A 21,745-nucleotide genomic window follows, 5' to 3' on the forward strand; every position below is an offset into this window, starting at 1 on the left:
AGATCAGGCTAAGTTCAAATTGAAAGAGGTGAAAGGATGGCCATCTTCAAATATCTGAGGGGCTATCACAAGGAAAATGGAACAAGCTGGTTTCCTGCTGCTCTGGAGGGTAGACCCTCAACCAACGGACCCAAATTACAAAAAAGGAAGTTCCAACTAAACATCAGGAAGAACTTTATGATGGTAAGAGCTGTTCAACCCTGGAGTGAGCTGCTTCGAAAGGTGGTGGGATCTCCTACATTTAATTTTTTCAAAAAAAACCCCAGAGATTGGGTGGCCATCTGTCAGGGGTCCTTTAGCTGTGATTCCTTCACTGCAGGGGCTCTGAATAGTTTAGGGTCACTTCCAACTTTACAATTCTCAGATTCCAGGATTCTTTGAGGCTGGAACCTGGCCCAGCAGCAAATTGGCAATTGGAACATGATGCACAGTTCATTTCCCATTTTCAACACTGAAAGAGCTATATAGAGCAGGCTTCGTCAACCTCGGCCCTCCAGATGTTTTTGGCCTACAACTCCCACGATCCCTAGCTAGCAGGACAAGTGGTCAGGGATGCTGGGAATTGTAGTCTCAAAACATCTGGAGGGCCGAGGTTGAGGAAGCCTGATATAGAGTAACTCTGAATTCTCACCCCTAAGACACATTATGGCTATGGAGTGAAGTTGCATTTCCATTGGAGTTCCACTTTGCACTTTTGTCACTGGGATTTATTCAATGCATACATATTTTTCTGTCATTGGTGTTTCGTTTTTGTTCTTGAGCAGAATCTTGAATTATCATGTTTAATTCTTTTTTTCTTTTTCTTTTGGTTTTCCATAAAGGCAAGAATTGTTTTCATGGCAGGGGCAAGGAAGCTTCTCTCCAGAATTCCAGTTTTAAAGTCTTTTAGTGCTTTCAAATTGCCTTGTAGAATCATGAGTCAACCTTGCAGTGGATCTCCATTTCTGGATTTCTCAGACACTGAAGCCCTCTACAAAAATGTGCCAGAGCATTTTAATTTTGCACATGATGTCCTGGATCAATGGAGCCAGAAGGAAAAGGTAAGGGACTGTATTTGTCATGATTTCCTAGTATTATCAGTCAGTCATGCTGATCTTTATTGTTTATAGCAAACGGTCATTGAATATGTCTCTCAAAACAAACTATATGTCAACAAAACATAAATTAGCATTACCTTTCAGCAAATCATCAAAACCTAAAGTTTTGCAAAACCTAAAACCTAAAGTTCCCCATTTCATTTACATTAAGAAGTGAAGTCCCTTTGGTAGTCAAAACTGTTTTGAGTCAATAAAAAAAAGTAGCATGGAAACTTCCTAGCTGCTAGCCAGAGTTGAGAAAAGTTGTCCTGTTTGGCTTTTCTTGGTTTCTCATTTTTTTCCGTCTTAAGTTCAGTTCTCAACATTTCCCCCTCAGCTTACAAACCCATTCTGCCTCCTGCCTAAAAATGTCTGCAGGGAATTCATCAGTATTTTAGTGTGAAAGTTCTTGTCTAACCCTTACATCCTCTGGTTTTTTCGTTTTCCCTTATTTAACATGCCAAGTGATGTTCAAAATTCTGAATGTTTTTGTATGTTTCCTTTTCCTTTGTATAAGTGGCATTAAGATTGTTACTTGAGGTCTGCTTAATTCATTTCTGTTGTACTGAGGGCTTGAATTTACAGAGTATCAGATATGTTGCAAATTTTGTCTGTAGATAGTCTAGCTTCAGGTGTTTATGGGGATGCTACATCTATAGTTTGATTAATTTTATGCCTACTTGCTCAAAAACAGTAGGCATAAAATTAATCAAACCATAGATAAAATATGAAACAGGATGTAAGGGATAGTTTGATTTTATTGGTGTCTTCTTTGGAATATTTTATAGGGTTCTCTGTAAACTGCTGAGAAACCTTTTGCTGATTATTTGGTATAGAAATCTTTGAGAGATATCTAAGTAAAATAGCTTCCATTTTTTCCATCCTTTGTGCCTGGTAGGATGGAAAGAGACCTTCCAATCCCGCTCTTTGGTGGGTAAGTGGGAAAGGCGAGGAGGTGCGGTGGAGCTTTGAGGAGCTGGCATTCTTATCCAGGAAAGCAGCCAACGTCCTCTCCAAAGCCTGCAATCTGCAGAAGGGAGACCGAATCGTCATCATACTCCCCAGGGTGCCTGAGTGGTGGCTGATCAGTGTGGGCTGCATCAGAGCAGGTGAGTGAAGCCCTCTCTGTGCTAGGAACCAACAGAAAGATCCATTTTTTGCTGTGTCTTCCTCTCCTCTCTTTTAATCACACTTTGTTTTGCTCCTAGGTGTCACCTTCATCCCAGCCACGACCCTGTTGACTGCTCAAGACATCTTGTACCGGCTCCAAAAGTCTCGGGCCAAATGTATAGTTACAAATGACGCCTTGGCTCCATTGATCGACTCTCTTAAATCTGATTGCCAGTTCCTGAAAACTCGGATGTTGGTCTCCAAAGGCACCAGCAGAGAAGGATGGCTGAACTTCCATGACCTGCTGAAGTGAGAATTTCTGCTGCCTTGTTAAGCAAGTCAGGGATAAGTCAAAGAGTGAGATACAGAAAAACCTGTTGTCTGCAGTATTCACCACCTGCATCAGAAAAATGGCCAATTACTTGTGAACATTTGTATAGCGGACAAAAGTGTATACGAAAATATGTATTTTGGGAGGAATGTCAACTAAAATGTTGCAGAATTTTCACGGGATTGTTTTTTTAAAAAAGTACAGTGGAGCGTACAGTCCTCCTTATGAATGCTTTGGGTAACGAGCTCCGCTAACCCAGAAGTAGTTGCGAACTTTGCCCCGGGATGTGAGCGGAGGTCGTGTGGTGGCAGCGGGAGGCCCGATTAGCGAAAGTGCACCTCATGTTAAGAACTGTTTCATGTTAAGAATAGACCTCTGGAACAAATTAAGTTTGTTCCGTTCCGGAGCCCCGTTCGCATCCCAAATGGAACACAAGACACGACGGTGCATCTGCGCCTGCCGCGTTTCGCTGCTACTGCGCATGCACCTGACGTCATTTTGAGCATCTGCGCATGCGCGAGCAGCGAAACCCGGAAGTAACACGCTCCATTACTTCCGGGTTGCCGCGGAGTGCAACTTGAACGCGCTCAACCCGAAGCGCATTCAACTCGAGGTATGACTGTATATGAATCACAAGCTGATTCAAAAAATGCGAGGAACTTGAGTTAATTTGAATGGAGTATCTTGCATGAGGTCTTCCCACTGCAACCTTTTATTGCAGTTCGCACTTATTCGTTTTGTATTGGAATCCTAATTTCCCAGAACACCTTAAGCTTACAAGATCACAGACCATTGATTTTGATTGCACCTACCCCATTCTTACTACTTGGCCACTTTTCTGTTTTAAAGTGCTGCAGACGGTGATCATCAGCCTGTCAAAACAAGGAGTCAAGATCCAATGACCATCTACTTTACCAGTGGAACCACGGGTTATCCCAAAATGGTGGAACACTCCTGCAGCAGTTTGGGGATTGGGCTGACAGTTGTTGGAAGGTATCTCTCTCTTTCTAAATCTTCAGGAGCAACAAACACAACAGAAAGTCCTGTGGCACTTTAAAGAATGACTACAGTGGTGCCCCGCAAGACGAACGCCTCGCAAGACGGAAAACCTGCTAGACGAAAGGGTTTTCCGTTTTGGAGGCGCTTCACAAAACGAATTTCCCTATGGGCTTGCTTCGCAAGACGAAAATGTCTTGCGAATTCCTGCGGTTTTTCCCCCCTTTCCCCCCCTTTTTCTAAGCAGCTAAGCTGCTTATCAGCTGATCCGCTAAGCTGATAAGCCGCTAAAAGCCGCTAAACCGCTAATAGCACTAATCTGCTAAGCTGTCAATGGGCTTGCTTCGCAAGACGAAAAAACCGCTATACGAAGAGACTCACGGAACGGATTAATTTCGTCTTGTGAGGCACCACTGTATTTAATTGTGGCAAGAACTTTGATAGGCATGATGGAGTGGCTGTAATCTTTGTTCTAAGCTTAAGGCACAATAAAACTGCAATTCTTAGTCATCCAAAGGAGAGCACCCAAGCACAACATTTTAAATTAAGTGCACATTACCACAGCTTTCCACCATTTCCATCTCTCCACCTCCCCCATTCTTGCACCTGCTGTCCTTTAAGTCTTCAAATCAAAAGATCTGATCCCATATCTTTTCACCCTGTCTAGTTTGTTCCTCAAACATAAGTACATCTAATAAATGTAACTGAGTAGTCATCGTGTTTGCCTCCTTATTAACAGGTACTGGATGGACCTGAATCCTTCCGATGTGATCTGGGGTTTCTCCGACACAGGCTGGATCAAATTCGTCTTCAGCAATTTGTACCCTTCGTGGATCCAAGGGGCATGCATCTTTCAGCATGGCATGCTCCAGTTCGAGCCAACGACTGTTCTCAATGTAAGGCTAACGTTGCCTCATTCAAAAGGCAGGAAGCATTGGGGCAGAAGACCAAGGTGTTTGGGAAGAAGAAGAAGAAGAAGAAGAAGAAGAGTAGTAGTAGGAGGAGGAGGAGTAGTTTGGATTTGATATCCCGCCTTTCACTCCCCTTCAGGAGTCTCAAAGCGGCTAACATTCTCCTTTCCCTTCCTCCCCCACAACAAACACTCTGTGAGGTGAGTGGGGCTGAGAGACTTCAGAGAAGTGTGACTGGCCCAAGGTCACCCAGCAGCTGCATGTGGAGGAGCGGAGACGCGAACCCGGTTCCCCAGATTACGAGACTACCGCTTTTAACCACTACACCACACTGGCTCTCCCACTGGTTTGGGGGAGTTGCTCTGCTAACAGAGATCCTGAGTTTTCTCCTTGAGCTCCAAACCCAGAAGAGTGGTTAGGAATTTGCTTTGCATTCAGAAGGTTCTGGGTTCAATGACATCTCTAGGTAGGGCTGTGAAAGATTCCCTGTCTGGAACTCTGTGGAGTTGCTTTGTAGACAAAGCTAAGCTAGATGGACCAATCTGATGCAGTATAAGGCAGGTTCCTATACGTACTCCATAATAGCCTTGCCTGCCTTGCAAGAGCTTTCTGGGGTCTCCAACAGAGGTCTTTCCCCAATACCTCCTATCTCATCTGAGGGGTGGAGAACATTTGTCAGCATCAAGGCCCATGTAACCTTCTGGGCAATATCCCAAGGGCCACTTGCCAGTGGTGGGTGGGGCCAAAGGGGAAACTGGGCAGAGTAATAAATGTAAATTGAACCTTTGTACAATGAGGTATTTTCTACTCACTCATTTGCTTCTCTTCCTCCACTCTGGAAGTTCAAGAGCCAATGTGGTGTAGTGGTTAAGAGCAGTAGACTTGTAATCTGGTGAACCGGGTTCGCGTCTCCGCTCCTCCACATGCAGCTGCTGGGTGACCTTGGGCCAGTCACACTTCTTTGAAGTCTCTCAGCCCCACTCACCTCACAGAGTGTTTGTTGTGGGGGAGGAAGGGAAAGGAGAATGTTAGCCGCTTTGAGACTCCTTCGGTTAGTGATAAAGCGGGATATCAAATCCAAACTCCTCCTCCTCCTCCTCCTCCTCCTCCTCCTCCTCTTCTTCTTCTTCTTCTTCTTCTTCTTCTTCTTCTTCTTCTTCTTCTTCTTCTTCTTCATTAAGGGAACATCCCAGCCAGGCAAAACATTCAAGAAGGGTGCATAGCAGGGCCAGGGAGGGCTGTGGCCTAGAAAGTGTTGGAGATGTAGCTGGGGAGCATTCCAAGGGCCGGATAGAAAGGTCTGAAGGGCCGCATTCTGCCCCAGTCTGAGGTTCCCCAGAGAGGCTAAGAATTTAACTGAGAATCTTCTGCATTCAAATCTCTTCCCGCTGAGCAGTGGTCCCTCTCCAGACCACAATTCCCTCTTTTTGACGGAGGCAGGAAATCTGTTTCCTCCATTTCTTGGTAGAAGTTAAAACAACTATTCAACCTTGCAGGAAAATGTTTCAGACAAAAAGTTAAAAATCAGAAATCAACCCTTGTGCAACTTCTGGAATCACTTGGTGCAATAGGAATGTGTTTGTGTTTTCCCCTATAGACCCTCACCAAGTATCCCGTGACAACTTTCTGTGGCCCCCCAACTGTTTATCGTATGCTTCTGCAGCACAATGTTGGAAGGTATGGCAAACTCTGCATGGTAACATCTGTGCATTTTAAAACTCAGGACTAACTTCCTGCTTTTTTAAAAAGTGCACTTCCGAGTCCCTCTGCCTGGGTTTACAGAATCATAGATTCACAGAACTGTGGAGTTAGAAAGGACACTGAGTGTCATCTAGTCCAACCCCCTGCCTGCTTTTTCTTCCTTTTGTTTTAGCTTGTTTCCTATTAAATTCATCTCATTATTCATATTTCTTGCTTCCTTTGGAAGTATTTCATAGAATCTTAGAATTGTAGTCGAGAGATGCCCCAAGGCTCACCTAGTCACACCCTCTGTGATTTCATTTTCCATTTCTTTATTTCTTGCATTTACAATATTTCCATTTTCTACTTCTTGCTTGTGCTTGATAACATTTATTTTTTTAATTTCTGAACTCAATCCCACCCTAACCTGAGCATTGGCCAAGCTTTTCTGGGACTGATGGGCATTCGAGTCCAACATTACACCAGCACTAGGTGTGCTAACTGGGATGCTACTGTATGCCTGTATAACTTGCCATATGAGACGCGGGTGGCGCTGTGGGTTATACCACAGAGCCTAGGACTTGCCGATCAGAAGGTCGGCAGTTCGAATCCCCACAATGGGGTGATCTCCCGTTGCTCGGTCCCTGCTCCTGCCAACCTAGCAGTTTGAAAGCACGTCCAAGTGCAAGTAGATAAATAGGTACTGCTCCAGCGGGAAGGTAAACGGCGTTTGCGTGCACTGCTCTGGTTTGCCAGAAGTGGCTTAGTCATGCTGGCCACATGACCCGGAAGCTGTACGCCGGCTCCCTTGGCCAGTAAAGCAAGATGAGTGCTGCAACCCCAGAGTCAGTCACGACTGGACCTAATGCTCAGGGGTCCCTTTACCTTTTTATAACTTGCCATGGAGGCAATAATCACTGTTGACTCAAAGCTTCTTCACACCCTCATGCAGATACAAGTTCAAGAGCCTGAGACGGTGCCTGAGCGGTGGGGAAGGCAACAGCCCTGAAGTGATGGAGCAGTGGAAAGCACAGACAGGAGTGGGAATCCGTGAAGGCTATGGGCAGACGGAGACAGTATGTTGGCATTTGGCCATGTATCTATAGACAACAACAATAAACCTATGGTTACGTGAAACATACTTAATAAACACACAAGACGTAACCGGCTGTACTTTTGAATAAATAAGGTATACTATTCATTGTGTCAAATTGTAGATTTCAACGGAAGTCTCATAAAGTTCAACAAAGAAAGCAGAAGACCCAGTGGATCACTTCATTCTCTAGTCAGTTCATGCAAGGATTTCCGGAATATTAGCCTTGTTTCGCAACCACTACTATGCTATAAGATCCACTATCCTGTAATATTACATATGAGCCTGTTCTACTGATGAAGCCTAGGATGGTGAAACAAGGCTAAAATTCTGGAAATCCTTGTCTTAGACTCTGTGAAAGGATTCTGTGGAACTGTAACAACTCTTCATGTGGATTATTGGACTTTTTGAACAGACAGGTGGAATAGATACTTTTACATGTATGGACCTTATGCATGAACTGACTGGAGAATGACTAGAGAATGAACTGATCCACTGGGTCGTCTGCTTTTTTAGTTGAACTTTATGAGACTTCCATTGAAATCTACAATTTGATACAATGAATAGTATACCTTATTTATCATGTATCTATAGATTCATAGAATCACAGAATTGCAGAGTTGGTCATCTAGTCCCCCCGCTGTGATGCAGGAAACTTGCCCACTGCTGTCCCCAGGTGGGCTCGAACCGCCAACCTTCTGGTTAACAGCCAAGCGCAGCTGGCCCATTGTGCCACCAGAAGCTTATCAAATCCAAATGCATGCTTTCCCCAAAACGCCCCACCTGGGAGAATGCACCTCCATCCATATTGGAGAGAATGGAATGGAGTGCCCTAGAAAAGGGCATGGCTGGCTGGTTGGAACCCTGTATAGGAAAAGTATACCTGAAGGAATGTCTCCACCCCCATTGTTCAGCCCAGACACTGAGGTCCACCTCCGAGGGCCTTCTGACAGTTCCCTCACTGTAAGAGGAAATGTTACAGGGAACCAAGCAGAGGGGCTTCTTGGTAGTGGCACCGAGCCAGTGTAATGCCTCCCCACCAGATGTCAAGGAGACATCAGATGTCAAGGAAACATCTAAAACACAACTTTTAGAAGACTTCTGAAGGCAGCCCTGTACAGTGGTACCTCAGGTTAAGTACTTAATTCGTTCCGGAGGTCTGTTCTTAACCTGAAACTGTTCTTAACCTGAAGACCACTTTAGCTCATGGGGCCTCCTGCTGCTGCTGCGCTGCTGGAGCACGATTTCTGTTCTCATCCTGAAGCAAAGTTCTTAACCAGAAGCACTATTTCTGGGTTAGCGGAGTGTGTAACCTGAAGCGTATGTAACCTGAAGCATATGTAACCCGAGGAACCACTGTATCAGGAAGTTTCTTTTTTCATGTTTGACATTTTATTATGTTTTAATATGCACTGGGAGCCACACAGAGTGGCTGGGGAAACCCAGCCAGATGGGTGGGGTATAAATAATAAAATTGTTGTTGTTGTTGTTGTTCCATGCTGCAACTTCTCCTGCAGACTCCAGCTTGTAGAGTCACTCGGCTATGGCCTTTCCCCAAATCTGTAAACGGAAGATAGATAAAGTCGACTGAAAATTCTCTAATCAGTTAAAAGCCATAGTTTCAAAGAGTGAGAGAGAGAAACCTGACTGGACATTTTCCATTTCTTTACACAGACGATGTTATGTTCGACTAGGAGAGATATGAAAGTCAAGCCTGGCTTTGCTGGAACTCCAGCTCCTCCCTTTGATGTCCAGGTAGGAATATTTATAATGTAGGGAAGCGGACTTCCGGTCGGCGCCAGCGTCTTAATGGCGGTCTTTGCCTTGAGCTCCGAGGCAGGACTGCTCCACGGGTTCGGGTCTGACCCGCTACGGCGAGCGGGGGACCCCTAAAATCACAGGCGCTGAAGCCTGTGAACAAGGAGATTCGGTGGGCACCTTTGCACCCCCCGGTATTGCGAAGGAGCCTTTTTAAAGGCTCCGGAGCGGCATCGGGTGTGAGTGCGGTGCTGAGGATCGCAACCCAGCTCGTGGAGCGAAGCCGCGTCGCCATTGACGGAGAGCGCCGATTCCTTCCTGAAAAATTACCGATTGGCAACAAAACCTGTGAGTAGGAATTACAAAATATTTGAAAAGGACTATTTTTAAGAAGATTCGGCTGAAAACGGGAAAGGCAAAATTAAGGAAGTCAGCCTCCCGGAACTGCACGATTAACGCAGCAATGAAAAGAGCTAGCTGTATTTAAAGGGAACGTTTTATTTGAACTTTGCTAAACCCCGACATTGAAAAGACCTTCCCCCCACGGAGCGGGAGTAGGGGGGAAGGAAAATTTGGCTTAATCTAACCCGCTAGAAGAAGTAAGCTTTGAAAGGGAAACTCTCCGCTGCCGATACCTTTGATCAGGCTGCCTGAGCGGTGAGCGCCTAGAAACGAACTGTCAAAAAAGAGAGGACTACGGATATAAAGTAAGACTATATTTGAAACATAGTAACAGGACTTTACTTGGCAGACCCAGATTTTCAAATGGCAACAAAGTAGGACTTTGGGTTGGATTTTATCTCCTTTGGGACATTGTATGGCTACTTGCTTCCCTGTTTCTTTGTTATTCCTGCTTGGATACAATCTCTCCCTCTAGAGGATTAAAAGAAAGACTGCAGTACTGAGGCAAGAACTGGGTTTTTCCACTTGCAATCTTCCTGTGGGAACGACCTTGAGTTATGAGCACGCCACTGGATGAAATATCAACAAGAAGCAAAACAAAGCAAGCTCAAAAGCAGGCTCAGAAAAGAAGCTCTATATCAGGAGCAGCAGCTGGACAAGAAAAAGTAACAACAGCATCAATGGATTCTATGACACAGGCACTGCTCAAAATAAATCAATCTTTAGAAGTACTCACTAAGCAATCTACAGAGAACTCTAAGAAATTGACAGAATTAACAACAAGATTGGACTTGAACACAACGACAATATCGTCTAACACAGAGTCTATAAATTGTTTAATACAAGAAAGTACGGAAACAAGGAAAATAGCCGAGACTGCTAAAATTACTGCCGAGGAAGTCAAGGGAAAATTTGTACCTATTGTAAAGAAGGTACATGAACATGATGCAACCTTAGCTCTTATGGAACTGGAGAGGAAAGGCAAGAATCTGAAATTGAGACTGGTACCAGAGGAGGAAGAGGGCAACCTTGGGGAATTTCTCACAGACAAATTTCAAGAATTTTGGACTGATGAATTAGAAGGAGAAGAAGATGAATTTGTAATAACTACAGCCTTCCGGATTGGCAGGAAGCAAGGCAAGAAACCAAGGGATTGTTTAATCACTTTAAGATCCAAGGAAGAAAGAGATAAAATATTGAACCTACATTTCCAGAAGGCACTGATTATTAAGAATTCTCAAATACAGATTTACAAAGATATTCCTAAATATTTTTTGGGAGTGAGGACTCAATTTAAAGACTTAGTGGACTTGCTGAAACAAAACAACACTCCATTCAGATGGGAGTTCCCACAAGGGTTGTCCTTTAACTTTAAAGGGAAGAAAATTAAAATAAAAACAATCCAAGATAAGGAACATTTTCTGGAGAGAAATTTTGAGGACTTTCAGAAAGGAACCGTGAGTGAGAGGGAAATACCGGATATTGCAAACTTATCATTTGGACTGACTCCAGCACCGACTGATCAGGAACAAGAACTTGGAGCGGTTGGTGGAAAAGACACCCAATAACAAATATGTCTCTGCAACTTCTGAGTTGGAACTGCAATGGTCTTAACCATCCCCGAAAAAGGACTCAAGTGTTTCATATATTAAAGAAAGAGCAATTAGACATAATATGTTTGCAAGAAACTCATATTGCCAGAATACATAGAAAACTTTTGACAAATAAAAGATTAGGACTGGAATTTATTTCCTCAGATAAGGTTAAGAAAAGAGGAGTGGTGATCTATGTTAAGGAGAAATGGGAACCAAAAATGATTTTCAAGGATGAACAAGGAAGATTTCTGGCAGTGGAAATTCAAATGCAAGGAGAAAAAATTTTGATTGTAGGTATTTATGCACCTAATGAGGGGAAGGCTGAGTTTTTCAAGAAGTTGCATGAGACATTAACCGATTTTATGGACTATAAAATTATAATGATGGGCGATATGAATGGAGTTGTCTCCACAAACATGGATAAAGCTCAAAGACAAGTAATCTCTAAGGATGGGAGACTTCCAAAGACTTTTTTTGAACTGACTGACACAATGGACTTGATTGACATTTGGAGAACAAGGAATCCTCTGGAAAGAGAGGGGACCTTCTTCTCTGAAGCAAAAATGACATGGACCAGGATTGACCAAATATGGATTTCTAGTAATCTGGCACCAAGGGTTAAAAATACAGAAATCTGCCCAAAAACTTGCTCTGATCATAACGCAGTAAAGATGGAAATGAAATTGACAACAGCTGGAACTTTTAGATGGAGAATGAATGACACCCTTTTTAGAGATGAAGCAATTGTAAAAAAGGCCCAAAAGACTCTGAAAGATTACTTTGAAATAAATCTAGGAACAGACCTGGAAAGAAGAATAATATGGGACGCAAGTAAGGCTGTCATGCGTGGTTTCCTAATTCAACAAAATTCGATAAAAAGGAAACAACAGAATGAGAAGAAAGAAAAAAATTGGAATCAGATGAAAGAAGGAGAGAAGAAACTGAGGTCAAAACCAAAATCTCAGGAGATTTTAAGAGAAATAAAATACTACCAGACCCAATACATGGAACTGATGAACCAAGAAATAGAATGGAAAATAAAACAAATGAGGCAAAAAACTTTTGAATCAGCTGACAAATGTGGGAAATTGCTGTCATGGCAATTGAAAAAGAGACAAAAGCTGAACACTGTGACGTCCCTTGAAGTAGAGGGAAAATTTATAAATAAACCAAATGAAATTAGTAATTGTTTTCAAAGTTTCTTTAAGAAATTATATGCACAAGGGCCGAAAGATGAACAAGAGATAGAAGAATTTATTTAAAAATATGGACTATCAAAGATCTCGGAAAAAAATAAGAGGAGTTTAAATGAAAAAATTACGAATCAGGAAATCGAGGGTGCCATCCAGAATATGCAATTAGGAAAATCACCAGGGCCAGATGGACTGACGGCAAGATATTATAAAGAAATGAAGGAATGGTTAATACAACCACTGAAAGAAGTGTGTAACCAAATTTTGGAGGGGAAAAAGGCTCCCGAATCGTGGAAAGAAGCATTCATCTCACTTATACCGAAGACAGAAACTGAGAAACATCAAGTTAAGAACTACCGCCCTATATCACTCTTAAATGTGGATTATAAAATTTTTGCAGACATTTTAGCAAAAAGATTTAAAAAAGTGTTGTTAGAGGAGATTCATAAAGATCAAACAGGCTTTCTCCCAGGGAGACATATGTCAGATAATGTAAGGAATATTATAGATATTTTGGAACTACTGGAGACTGATATAAATAGAAAAGCAGTTTTAATTTTTGTGGACGCAGAGAAAGCCTTTGACAATATCTCTTGGAGTTTTATGAAGAGGAATCTCCATGGGATGGGGGTAGGCCAAAACTTTGAAAACGGTATAGGTGCAATATATTCAGAGCAAAAAGCTAAATTAATTGTGAATGGTGTAGTCATGGACGAAATTCCAATAGAAAAAGGGACACGACAGGGTTGCCCAATATCCCCTCTATTGTTTATATCGGTCCTGGAGGTGTTGTTGAATATGATTAGAAGGGACCAGCTGGTTGAAGGAATACACCTCGGAGCTAAACAATATAAGTTAAGAGCATTTGCAGATGATCTAGTTTTGACTTTACAACAGCCAGGAGCCAGCACAAAAAGAGTTTTAGAGTTAATTGAAATATTTGGTCAGGTGGCTGGTTTTAAATTAAACAAACAAAAGACAAAGGTACTGGAAAAAAATCTAACGATGGGGGAAAAAGATAGTTTTCAAAGAGAAACTGGCTTGGAGATAACAAAAAAGGTGAAATATCTAGGGGTGAATCTAACATCTAAAAATATGAATTTGTTTAAAGACAATTATGAGAAATGTTGGTCGGAAGTGAAGAAAGATTTTGACACATGGTCTAGATTGAGATTATCCTTGTTAGGCCGAATTGCTGTTATTAAGATGAATGTATTGCCGAGATTGTTGTTTTTGTTCCAGACACTACAAATTATAGATAAGATGGATTGTTTCAAGAAGTGGCAGAAAGATATATCAAAATTTGTCTGGCAGGGCAAAAAACCCAGAATAAAATTTAAGATTTTAACTGATGCAAAAGAAAGGGGGGGTTTTGCGCTGCCGGACTTAAGACTCTATTATGAAGCAGCAGCTTTCTGCTGGCTGAAGCAATGGCTACTTCTTGAAGACACAGATATTTTAGATTTGGAAGGGTATGATAACAATTTTGGCTGGCATGCATATTTATGGTATGACAAGGCAAAGATCTATAAAGGCTTTAAAAATCATATTGTCAGAAAAGCTTTATATAATGTTTGGAATCGATATAAGGATTTGTTGGAAAATAAAACACCCAGATGGTTGTCACCAATGGAAGCTAGAGCAGTTAAAAAACTTAATATGGATTCAAATTGGCCAAAATATAGTGAAATTATAGAGTATGATGGTGAAAAAGTCAAATTACAGAGCTTTGAGAAATTAAAATCCAAAGTTCGAGATTGGTTACATTATTATCAGATAAATGAGACTTTTAAGCAGGACAAGAAATTAGGATTTCAGAAAGAGAGGTCAAAATTGGAAACAGAACTGTTAGAGACCAATATTAAGAATTTGTCTAAAATGTATAACTTGTTGCTGAAATGGAATACACAGGATGAAACAGTTAAATCAGCTATGATTAAGTGGGCACAAGATGTTGGTTATGATATTATGTTTGCTGACTGGGAGCAGTTATGGACCACAGGCCTTAAATTTACGGCATGTAGTGCCTTGAAAGAAAACATAATGAAAATGATCTATAGGTGGTACATGACTCCAGTCAAGCTTGCAAAGATATATCATTTGCCCAATAATAAATGCTGGAAATGTAATGAATGCGAAGGAACTTTCTATCATCTTTGGTGGACCTGCCCAAAGGTTAAAGCCTACTGGGAAATGATCTATAATGAAATTAAGAAAGTCCTTAAGTGGACATTTGCAAAGAAACCGGAGGCTTTTCTCTTGGGCATGGTCGGCCAATTGGTACCAAAGAAAGATAAAACCTTTTTTATGTACGCAACCACAGCAGCAAGAATTCTCCTGGCAAAGTATTGGAAGATGCAAGAATTACCTACTCTGGAAGAATGGCAGACGAAGGTGACTGAATTTATGGGACTGGCAGAGATGACCAGCAGAATCCGTGATCAAAGGAGAGAGACGGTGGAAGAAGACTGGAAAAAATTTAAACTATATCTTAAGAACTGTTGCAAAATTTCGGACTGATAAAATGTTAAGGGTCAAGAAATAAAGAACTATAGCTGTAAATAGTTAAGTTAAGAAAATTTTGAGGGAAACGAAATATTGAAAAGGAATGAAGGATTGCTAAAAATTTCTGAAACAGGGGTGCAGTGAAGGGGAGGCGTGGGGAAGTCATGTGTTGTTTATTTGTGTGTTTTTTGGTTTTATGAAAATTAATAAAAATTATTTAAATATATATATATATATATATAATGTAGGGAAGCCATAACAGTCAGCCATAATAACCCATGTTGCTTGAGTAAACACTGTGATGTGCCCATATTGCTCAACTAAAGAGACAAAACAGAAAAGCTCACATAACTGACGCTTGGGGTTCCATCTTTCTAGATAATAGATGAATATTGCAATCGCCTACCTCCTGGGGAAGAAGGAGACATTGCTGTTAAAATCAAGCCCAAAAGGCCCTTGGGTCTCTTCACCTGCTATGTGGTAAGAAAGGAACCCTCTCAAATGATGGGACAGCCTCCAAGGAATATAACAGAGGTGGGGGACCTTTGGCCTTCCAGATGTTCCTGACTGGACCTCTCACCATCCCTCTCCATTGACCATGATTGCAAGGACTGTTCGGTGCTGTAGTAGAGCAGCATTTAGAGGACCACCCTTAGAATAAAAAGATATTGGGTGCTTTTTCAGCAGACGTTAATAAGGCTGGGTGGGGGACTTACAAACCCGTAGAATGCAAAGCAAGGTGGAAATCAGTTTAAATCATTTGCGGAGAACTTTTGTCCCTCCAGATGTTGCAGAACTACAACTCCCATCTACCCCAGAAAGCACAGCAAGCAAGCCGGGGATGATGGGGATTGTAGTTCAGGGCCAAAGGTTCCCTACATCTGGTTTAAACCAAATAAGTAAGGGAAAATATGGTGGAGCAAAAATTGCTAGGAGAGTTCATACATCAAAAATTGTGGGGGGGGGGGGATTTTACCCCACCTTACTGAAAGATGAACAAAACAAAACAGGGCACGAATCATAGCAGTGGATCATCCCATTTAACAGTGGAATGCCTGGGGCAGCAGAAATGTCTTAGCCTGATGTCTAAAAGCTGGCAATGATAGTGCCAGGCAGGTTTCCCTGGGAAGAGCATTTCAGGAACAAGGGGCCACCACTGAAAAAGCCCATTCTTGTATTGCCATTGTCCGCCCCTTCCTTGGAGAAGGCACTCAGGGAAGGGCCCCTGCTAATGACAGCAGAATCCATGTAGTTTGATAGAGAAAGATAAGAGCCATCATGGCTATATGCAATCTCCAGGACCAGAAGTGCCATGAGTTGTATTCCATGCTAGTTCTTTGCAGTTAACCAAATGCGAAAGCCCAAGCGTCTCTGTGTTAACCAAATACAAAAGCCAACTTTTACCCAGGAAAGCACTCAATTTGAGATCTTAGAACGTTCTGCCTGTGTTGCTAGATCTGTGATGGGCCCTTCCCAAATGCAGGATACCATCTGATGTTGCAAGAATCAAGAGATGAATGTGCCTTTGTAGCTTTGTTGATCTCTGCTGCATTGTTCTTAGGATGACCCTGAGAAAACAGCCGCAACAGAGCGTGGGGACTTCTACATCACCGGGGACAGAGGGTTCATGGATGAAGAGGGATATGTCCAGTTTGTGGCAAGAGCCGATGACGTTATCTTGTCCTCTGGGTACGCTTATTTTGTAAAACACTTGGCACGGCTGGTGTTTTTTTTACCATGCCACAAGTATCTGCAATGCAAAAGTTGCAACACCATTTAAAAGACTAGAAATCAAGCCAGCACCGTCCCTGGTAAAGTAACATCCATTCCATACATTTAAAGCTCATTTATTTCCCCAAAGAATCCTGGGAACTTCAGCTTGTTAAGGGTGCTGGGAACTCTAGCTCTGTGAAAATTAACCTACAGTTGCCAGGGTTCTTTGGGGGAAGCTGTAGGTGGTATTCAATTAAGTTTTACTCAGAGTAAGCCCACCCAAATTAACAAACATGACTAAGTTAGGCCCATTCATGTCCATATGTGTGCTCTAAGTAAAATTTAGCTGAATGATACCCTATGTGCTTTAAATTCAAAGTAACACTAAGGAGATGCTTCTATAACCAGAAGTGTTTCTGTTTGTCTCACAAAGCAATCTCCCCTCTTGTCTCCATGCACTGTTCTGGGGTTTCACCTGACAGGTCCCGGTCCCCCACAGCACACTTGGGGGTCTAGGGAGTAGAGAGAGGGGGGAAGCCCTATTCCACTAGCAGAAACCTTTGTGCTGGCTTACACTCATGGGACCGTGCAGATGAATCCTTGCCCCTGGGGTGATGGGAGTTATAGCTGAGCAATATCTTGAGGATCAAAGTCCTCTCCACACCTGAATCAAGGTGAGATCCAGTCTTAGCCCTATTCAGAGCAGACCCATTGAAATTAACAGACCTAAGTTAACCATGTTAGCACACGCAAAGCTCTGCTTCAGGCTAATAGCTTGCCAAGATCTAACTTCTCCTTCAAATCTGAGGTATCGCATTGGGCCATCAGAAGTAGAAAATGCCTTGATGGAGCACCCGGCAGTGGCAGAAACAGCTGTCGTCAGCAGCCCAGATCCTGTCCGTGGAGAGGTATGGTTCTCTCTTCTCCTCCTCCTCCTCCTCCTCTTCTTCTTCTTCTTCAATATGTTTGTATTGAAAGATTTTCACCAAATAACAAAAATACACCCAGTGTCTCTATTTTCAAATCGTTGAGTCCTTCATATAGGTCAGTTACAATCAGTTTGAGACATTTTTGTTATAGGCAATGTGGGGTTGTAGGCGACATGCAACTCCACCTGTAGTATAAGCATGGAAATTGGAAGTTAGGGCTTCTATGTTCCTGCTCAGTATGTGGTCCAGGAGCTAAGTGTGGATGAGCAGCTTCTAGGTGTCTGCGCTTCCTTCTGAAGGTTGTTCATCTTTGGACTGGTCAGCCCTTCAGATACCTGCAGGGCCAATGGTACCCCACACCTGAAAAAGAGGGCACCTTCACAATAGAGGGCTATCCCAGGACATCCTAGGAGGAATGAGTCTCATCTTGCTTCCTCCCTGTTTCATTTTCTATGTACAGCAGGGGGTGGCTGTGTGTGTCCAAGAGAGCATTTAGTGATGTCTGAGCCCCCACCAGCAGCCTCAGGTGGGATAGCCCAGACCTACATTCCCCATCTCTGCAAGAGCTAGGTTTTTGTCAGAGAGGGAGGCGGGTACAGTTGATAGTATCATAGGAAGTTTCCTTATTCTGAGCCAGGCCATTGGTTCATCTAGCTCAGTATTGTCCTCACAGACTGGCAGTGGCTCTCCAAGTTTGCAGGCTGGGTTCTAGCACAGCCCGACCTGGAGAAGCTGGGATCTTCTGCAGGCAAAGCTCTAACCACTGAGCTACAGCCCTTCCCCTCATTTCCTCCCCTTTCACACACACAAGCATGGCTATCAATTAACCTTGCCTCCATTTGCCTTCATTGTAGGTTGTGAAAGCTTTCGTCGTCCTGTCGCCAGTTTATCAGTCACATGACAAAGAACAATTAATTCTTGAACTGCAAACACATGCCAAGAAAGTGACAGCTCCTTACAAGTACCCCCGAAAGGCAAGTACAGTGTTCAGAATTACTCGGATCTTGGGTGGAGGGAAAGACAATGTTCTTAAGAATGGATTCGGAATGATCCTAGCCTAGCAATGCTTCCAGACTCTGGTTTCAGACAAGAGTCACATTTCAAAGCAAACTTGCCTCATTTGTGCTGTCCTTTGAAATTTGTGCTGCTCTGAATTTTACAATGCAGTTGTCCAATGGAGTTGGGGGTTCAAAATGCAAATACTGGAGTAAATTTGCATAGAAGTGCAAAAATGCGTTGGTAAAGGGACCCCTGACCATTAGGTCCAGCCGTGATCGACTCTGGGGTTGCGGCGCTCATCTTGCTTTATTGGCCAAGGGAGCCAGCATACAGCTTCCGGGTCATGTGGCCAGCATGACTAAGCCGCTTCTGGGGAACCAGAGCAACGCACGGAAACGCCGTTTACCTTCCCGCCGGAGCGGTACCTATTTATCTACTTGCACTTTGATGTGCTTTCGAACTGCTAGGTTGGCAGGAGCTGGGACCGAGCAACAGCAGCTCACCCCGTCGCGGGGATTCGAACCACCGACCTTCTGATCGGCAAGTCCTAGGCTCTGTGGTTTAACCCACAGTGCCACCCGCATCCCCAAGCTGGGTTACAACCATTTAAAATCCATAATTAAAAACTTTAAACCTACTTTAAACAAACTTTTAAACCATAGCTGTCAACTTTCCCCTTTTTTTAAGGGAAATTCCCTCATTCCGAATAGGATTCCTCGCAAGAAAAGGGAAAAGTTGTCAGCTATGTTTTAAACTCCAAGTTTGATACATTTAAACTGCCGGAGACCACTGCAGCATTAGGAGAAGTGTGAAATCAGTACATTTGTCCAAGACATGCAACTCGGGTCATTTCACAAAGGAATTTGCAATGCCTGAATTCCTCAACCATTCACATGCAGAAATTCAGCTGCTGTAGCTTTTTTGCTGCGTGGAGCTGAAAGGAAGGTCAAAAACTCCCTTTGCTAAGCCTCTGGCTGCCATACCCCAGATTCAAGGCCCAGGAGTCTTTCCAGGAGAGGTGGGGACAGCTGGTCATCCTGTGTTTTGTTAAGACTTGGGTTAAGATTCCTCTGTTCCACAAAAGTTGACTAAATGCAACTCCAAAAAATGTTGATCTGCTCAGTTTATCTCTCTCTCTTTTTAATCCTTCAAAACAGATAGAGTTTGTTCAAGACCTACCCAAGACAATTTCTGGGAAAATCCAGAGGAAGGAGTTGAGGCTGAAAGAGTGGGGGAAAGCCTAAGGAGACTCTGAAGCTATCAAAAAAGGACCGGTTGTCACAATATCACAGATGGATAGATGATGATGCTCCATTTGCCTTGGTGGCTCTTGGGTTGCCATCACTGTACAAAATTCTAGTGTCTCTCGTGGCTATAAAATAGGTGTTGGTGTCCTTCATGGTCACTTAAATTTCTTTGCTGTATTATAAATTAATGGTTAATTATTGAAATGTTAGTGCTGTAAATGGTATTATGATTTTAATTATGTATTGTGGTTATTGTGTTGCTGTTTTGGGGTGTTACTCTTTTGTAAACTGCTTTGGATACAAGTTTGCAGAAAATGCAGTACAGAAATAACGTCATGATTATATTATATCGTTATTATTTTATCATTATGAGCTGAAGAATTTCACCTCTCCTGTCAGTATATATATCAGTATTGTCTTGACATATCTTAGGGAAGTAGCAAGAACTATATAATGCCAATCTGAATAAATATGGAAAGTTGGTTTACATAAAATAGTGTCTAATGAATAAAATGGCTTAGTAGCTTACACTGCCGTTGCAGAAAAATAAAAGAGCAATCTCATGAATTGTTACAACTTACACAATATATTCAAACCTGCATTGCAAGGACCATAAGCATAAATCACAGGTGATGAACCTTGGGCCTTTCAGATGCTACTGGACCATAGCTGTCAATGTTTTCCTTTTTTAAAGGGGAATTCCCTTATTCCGAATAGGATTCCTCACAAGAAAAGGGGAAAGTTAACAGCTATGTAGTGGACTCCAAACTCATCAGCCCCACCCTTGAGTTCCTTTACCAATAATTCAGGAATTTTCACCACTGTAACTAAGCCAAATTTTACTGCCTGTGTTTTCTGACTGGTGTATGGAAAAGCACATGAACCTGACCTTTAAAGAGTTTGTAAATAAACTAATTTTAACTTGTTAAATGTGTGATCGTTTTCTATGCTAGGGGAAGAGGGGAACTTTGTTTTTGTTTTTTTAATAATATTTATTAAAATTTTAAAGGTTACAAAAAGTAAAAATAAAAACACCATATTAAACAAAAACAAAACAACACATCACAATAAGGAAGAAAGAAAAAAACAAAAACAAAACACAGCTAATCTTCCCATAACTTATCTGTCATTTGCTTGTTTCCTTGACCTCCTCACACCTCCCTTTTTTGTATTCTAATTCGGTTAACTATTTCAGCAAATCCTTTCCATCTTTTCTAATTTTTGTTCTGTAATTTATCTTAATATGATATAACTTTACTTTCCCTCCTTTCACCAATTAACAGTCTATTTTTTCCTAAACCCTGGGAAGAGGGGAACTTTGGATGAAATGTAGAAGGACATATTTTAAAGGTCTAACAGCCTATATTTCCACACTTTGCTTTGCTGCATATTATGTGATTTTAAATCTCTGCTGGAGTTCTCTTACCAAAGAGTACTTGCCCAAAGCCTGGATCTTGGCATCCAGGAATTATCTTTTTATACCATTTCCCCCCACCCCCTGCCACAACACTTTTTGGTCTAACTGGAATCATGTGTCATCATAAGATTGTTTTGAAGTTAAGCTCAAAGCTCAAATACTTTAAGATCTGCAACTGGATGACCAGGTAGTTGAGTCAACCCAGTTGGATACTTCACCTACATATCTGAGGAAGTAGATGCTGGCTTATGAAGGCTTATGTCTTATTTTCTTTTTTTAATAAACACAGTTAGTCTTTAATGTCCAACAGACCCTTTTGTTCTCCTGCCCCTGATACCACAGACTAACACAGCTACCTCTCTTCTATTTATTTTTTTTAACATGCAATTTAGACAAACAGAAACAATGACAAAACTGCTTTATAGAGTGGGTGAGAGAGGTGGGTTTTGTCAGCAAATGTAAGCTTATTCAGCTGGCTAGCTTGAGCCAAGATAAGATAGCCTTAAGCCTGGTCTTAAACTGGAAGGTTGTCTTTTAACAATAATGGATATTCTAGGGTCTGGAGTGGTTGCAACACTTCTGCAGAACACCCCTGATGTTTTCCCTTTAATTGTGTTCAGTCCACCATTCTCACCAGTTCACCATGGATAGATTGGTATTAGATAGTAGAAAGCCCATTTTGATGTTTCCACTGGTGAAAATACAATTACAGCATCCTGCGATGGAGATCTGAATGCAGGCCAGATGGAATCTCCACTACTTCTTCCCCTCTCTCTCGTTTTGAAAACAT

The 21,745-nt window shown here is 42.2% G+C and overlaps 1 protein-coding gene across 1 annotated transcript in view; it reads left to right on the forward strand.

The window, feature by feature from the left end:
- The window catches only part of LOC309329163 (acyl-coenzyme A synthetase ACSM3, mitochondrial-like), a 23,782-nt gene extending 4,113 nt beyond the window's left edge, over positions 1–19,669 (forward strand). The window contains exons 2-14 of the mRNA XM_081839789.1: positions 822–1,040; positions 1,975–2,185; positions 2,285–2,495; positions 3,367–3,510; positions 4,253–4,409; positions 6,022–6,101; positions 7,057–7,180; positions 8,872–8,952; positions 15,029–15,130; positions 16,212–16,339; positions 17,172–17,271; positions 18,147–18,270; positions 19,453–19,669. Of these exons, the coding sequence (XP_081695915.1) occupies positions 837–1,040; positions 1,975–2,185; positions 2,285–2,495; positions 3,367–3,510; positions 4,253–4,409; positions 6,022–6,101; positions 7,057–7,180; positions 8,872–8,952; positions 15,029–15,130; positions 16,212–16,339; positions 17,172–17,271; positions 18,147–18,270; positions 19,453–19,535 (1,749 nt within the window). The 5' untranslated portion in view covers positions 822–836 and the 3' untranslated portion in view covers positions 19,536–19,669. The remainder of the gene's footprint in view (positions 1–821; positions 1,041–1,974; positions 2,186–2,284; positions 2,496–3,366; positions 3,511–4,252; positions 4,410–6,021; positions 6,102–7,056; positions 7,181–8,871; positions 8,953–15,028; positions 15,131–16,211; positions 16,340–17,171; positions 17,272–18,146; positions 18,271–19,452) is intronic.
- The last annotated feature ends 2,076 nt before the right edge of the window (positions 19,670–21,745 follow it).

The sequence above is a fragment of the Podarcis erhardii genome, assembly GCF_964252035.2.
Source record: "Podarcis erhardii genome assembly, chromosome: 14".
NCBI classification, from domain to species: Eukaryota; Metazoa; Chordata; class Lepidosauria; order Squamata; family Lacertidae; genus Podarcis; species Podarcis erhardii.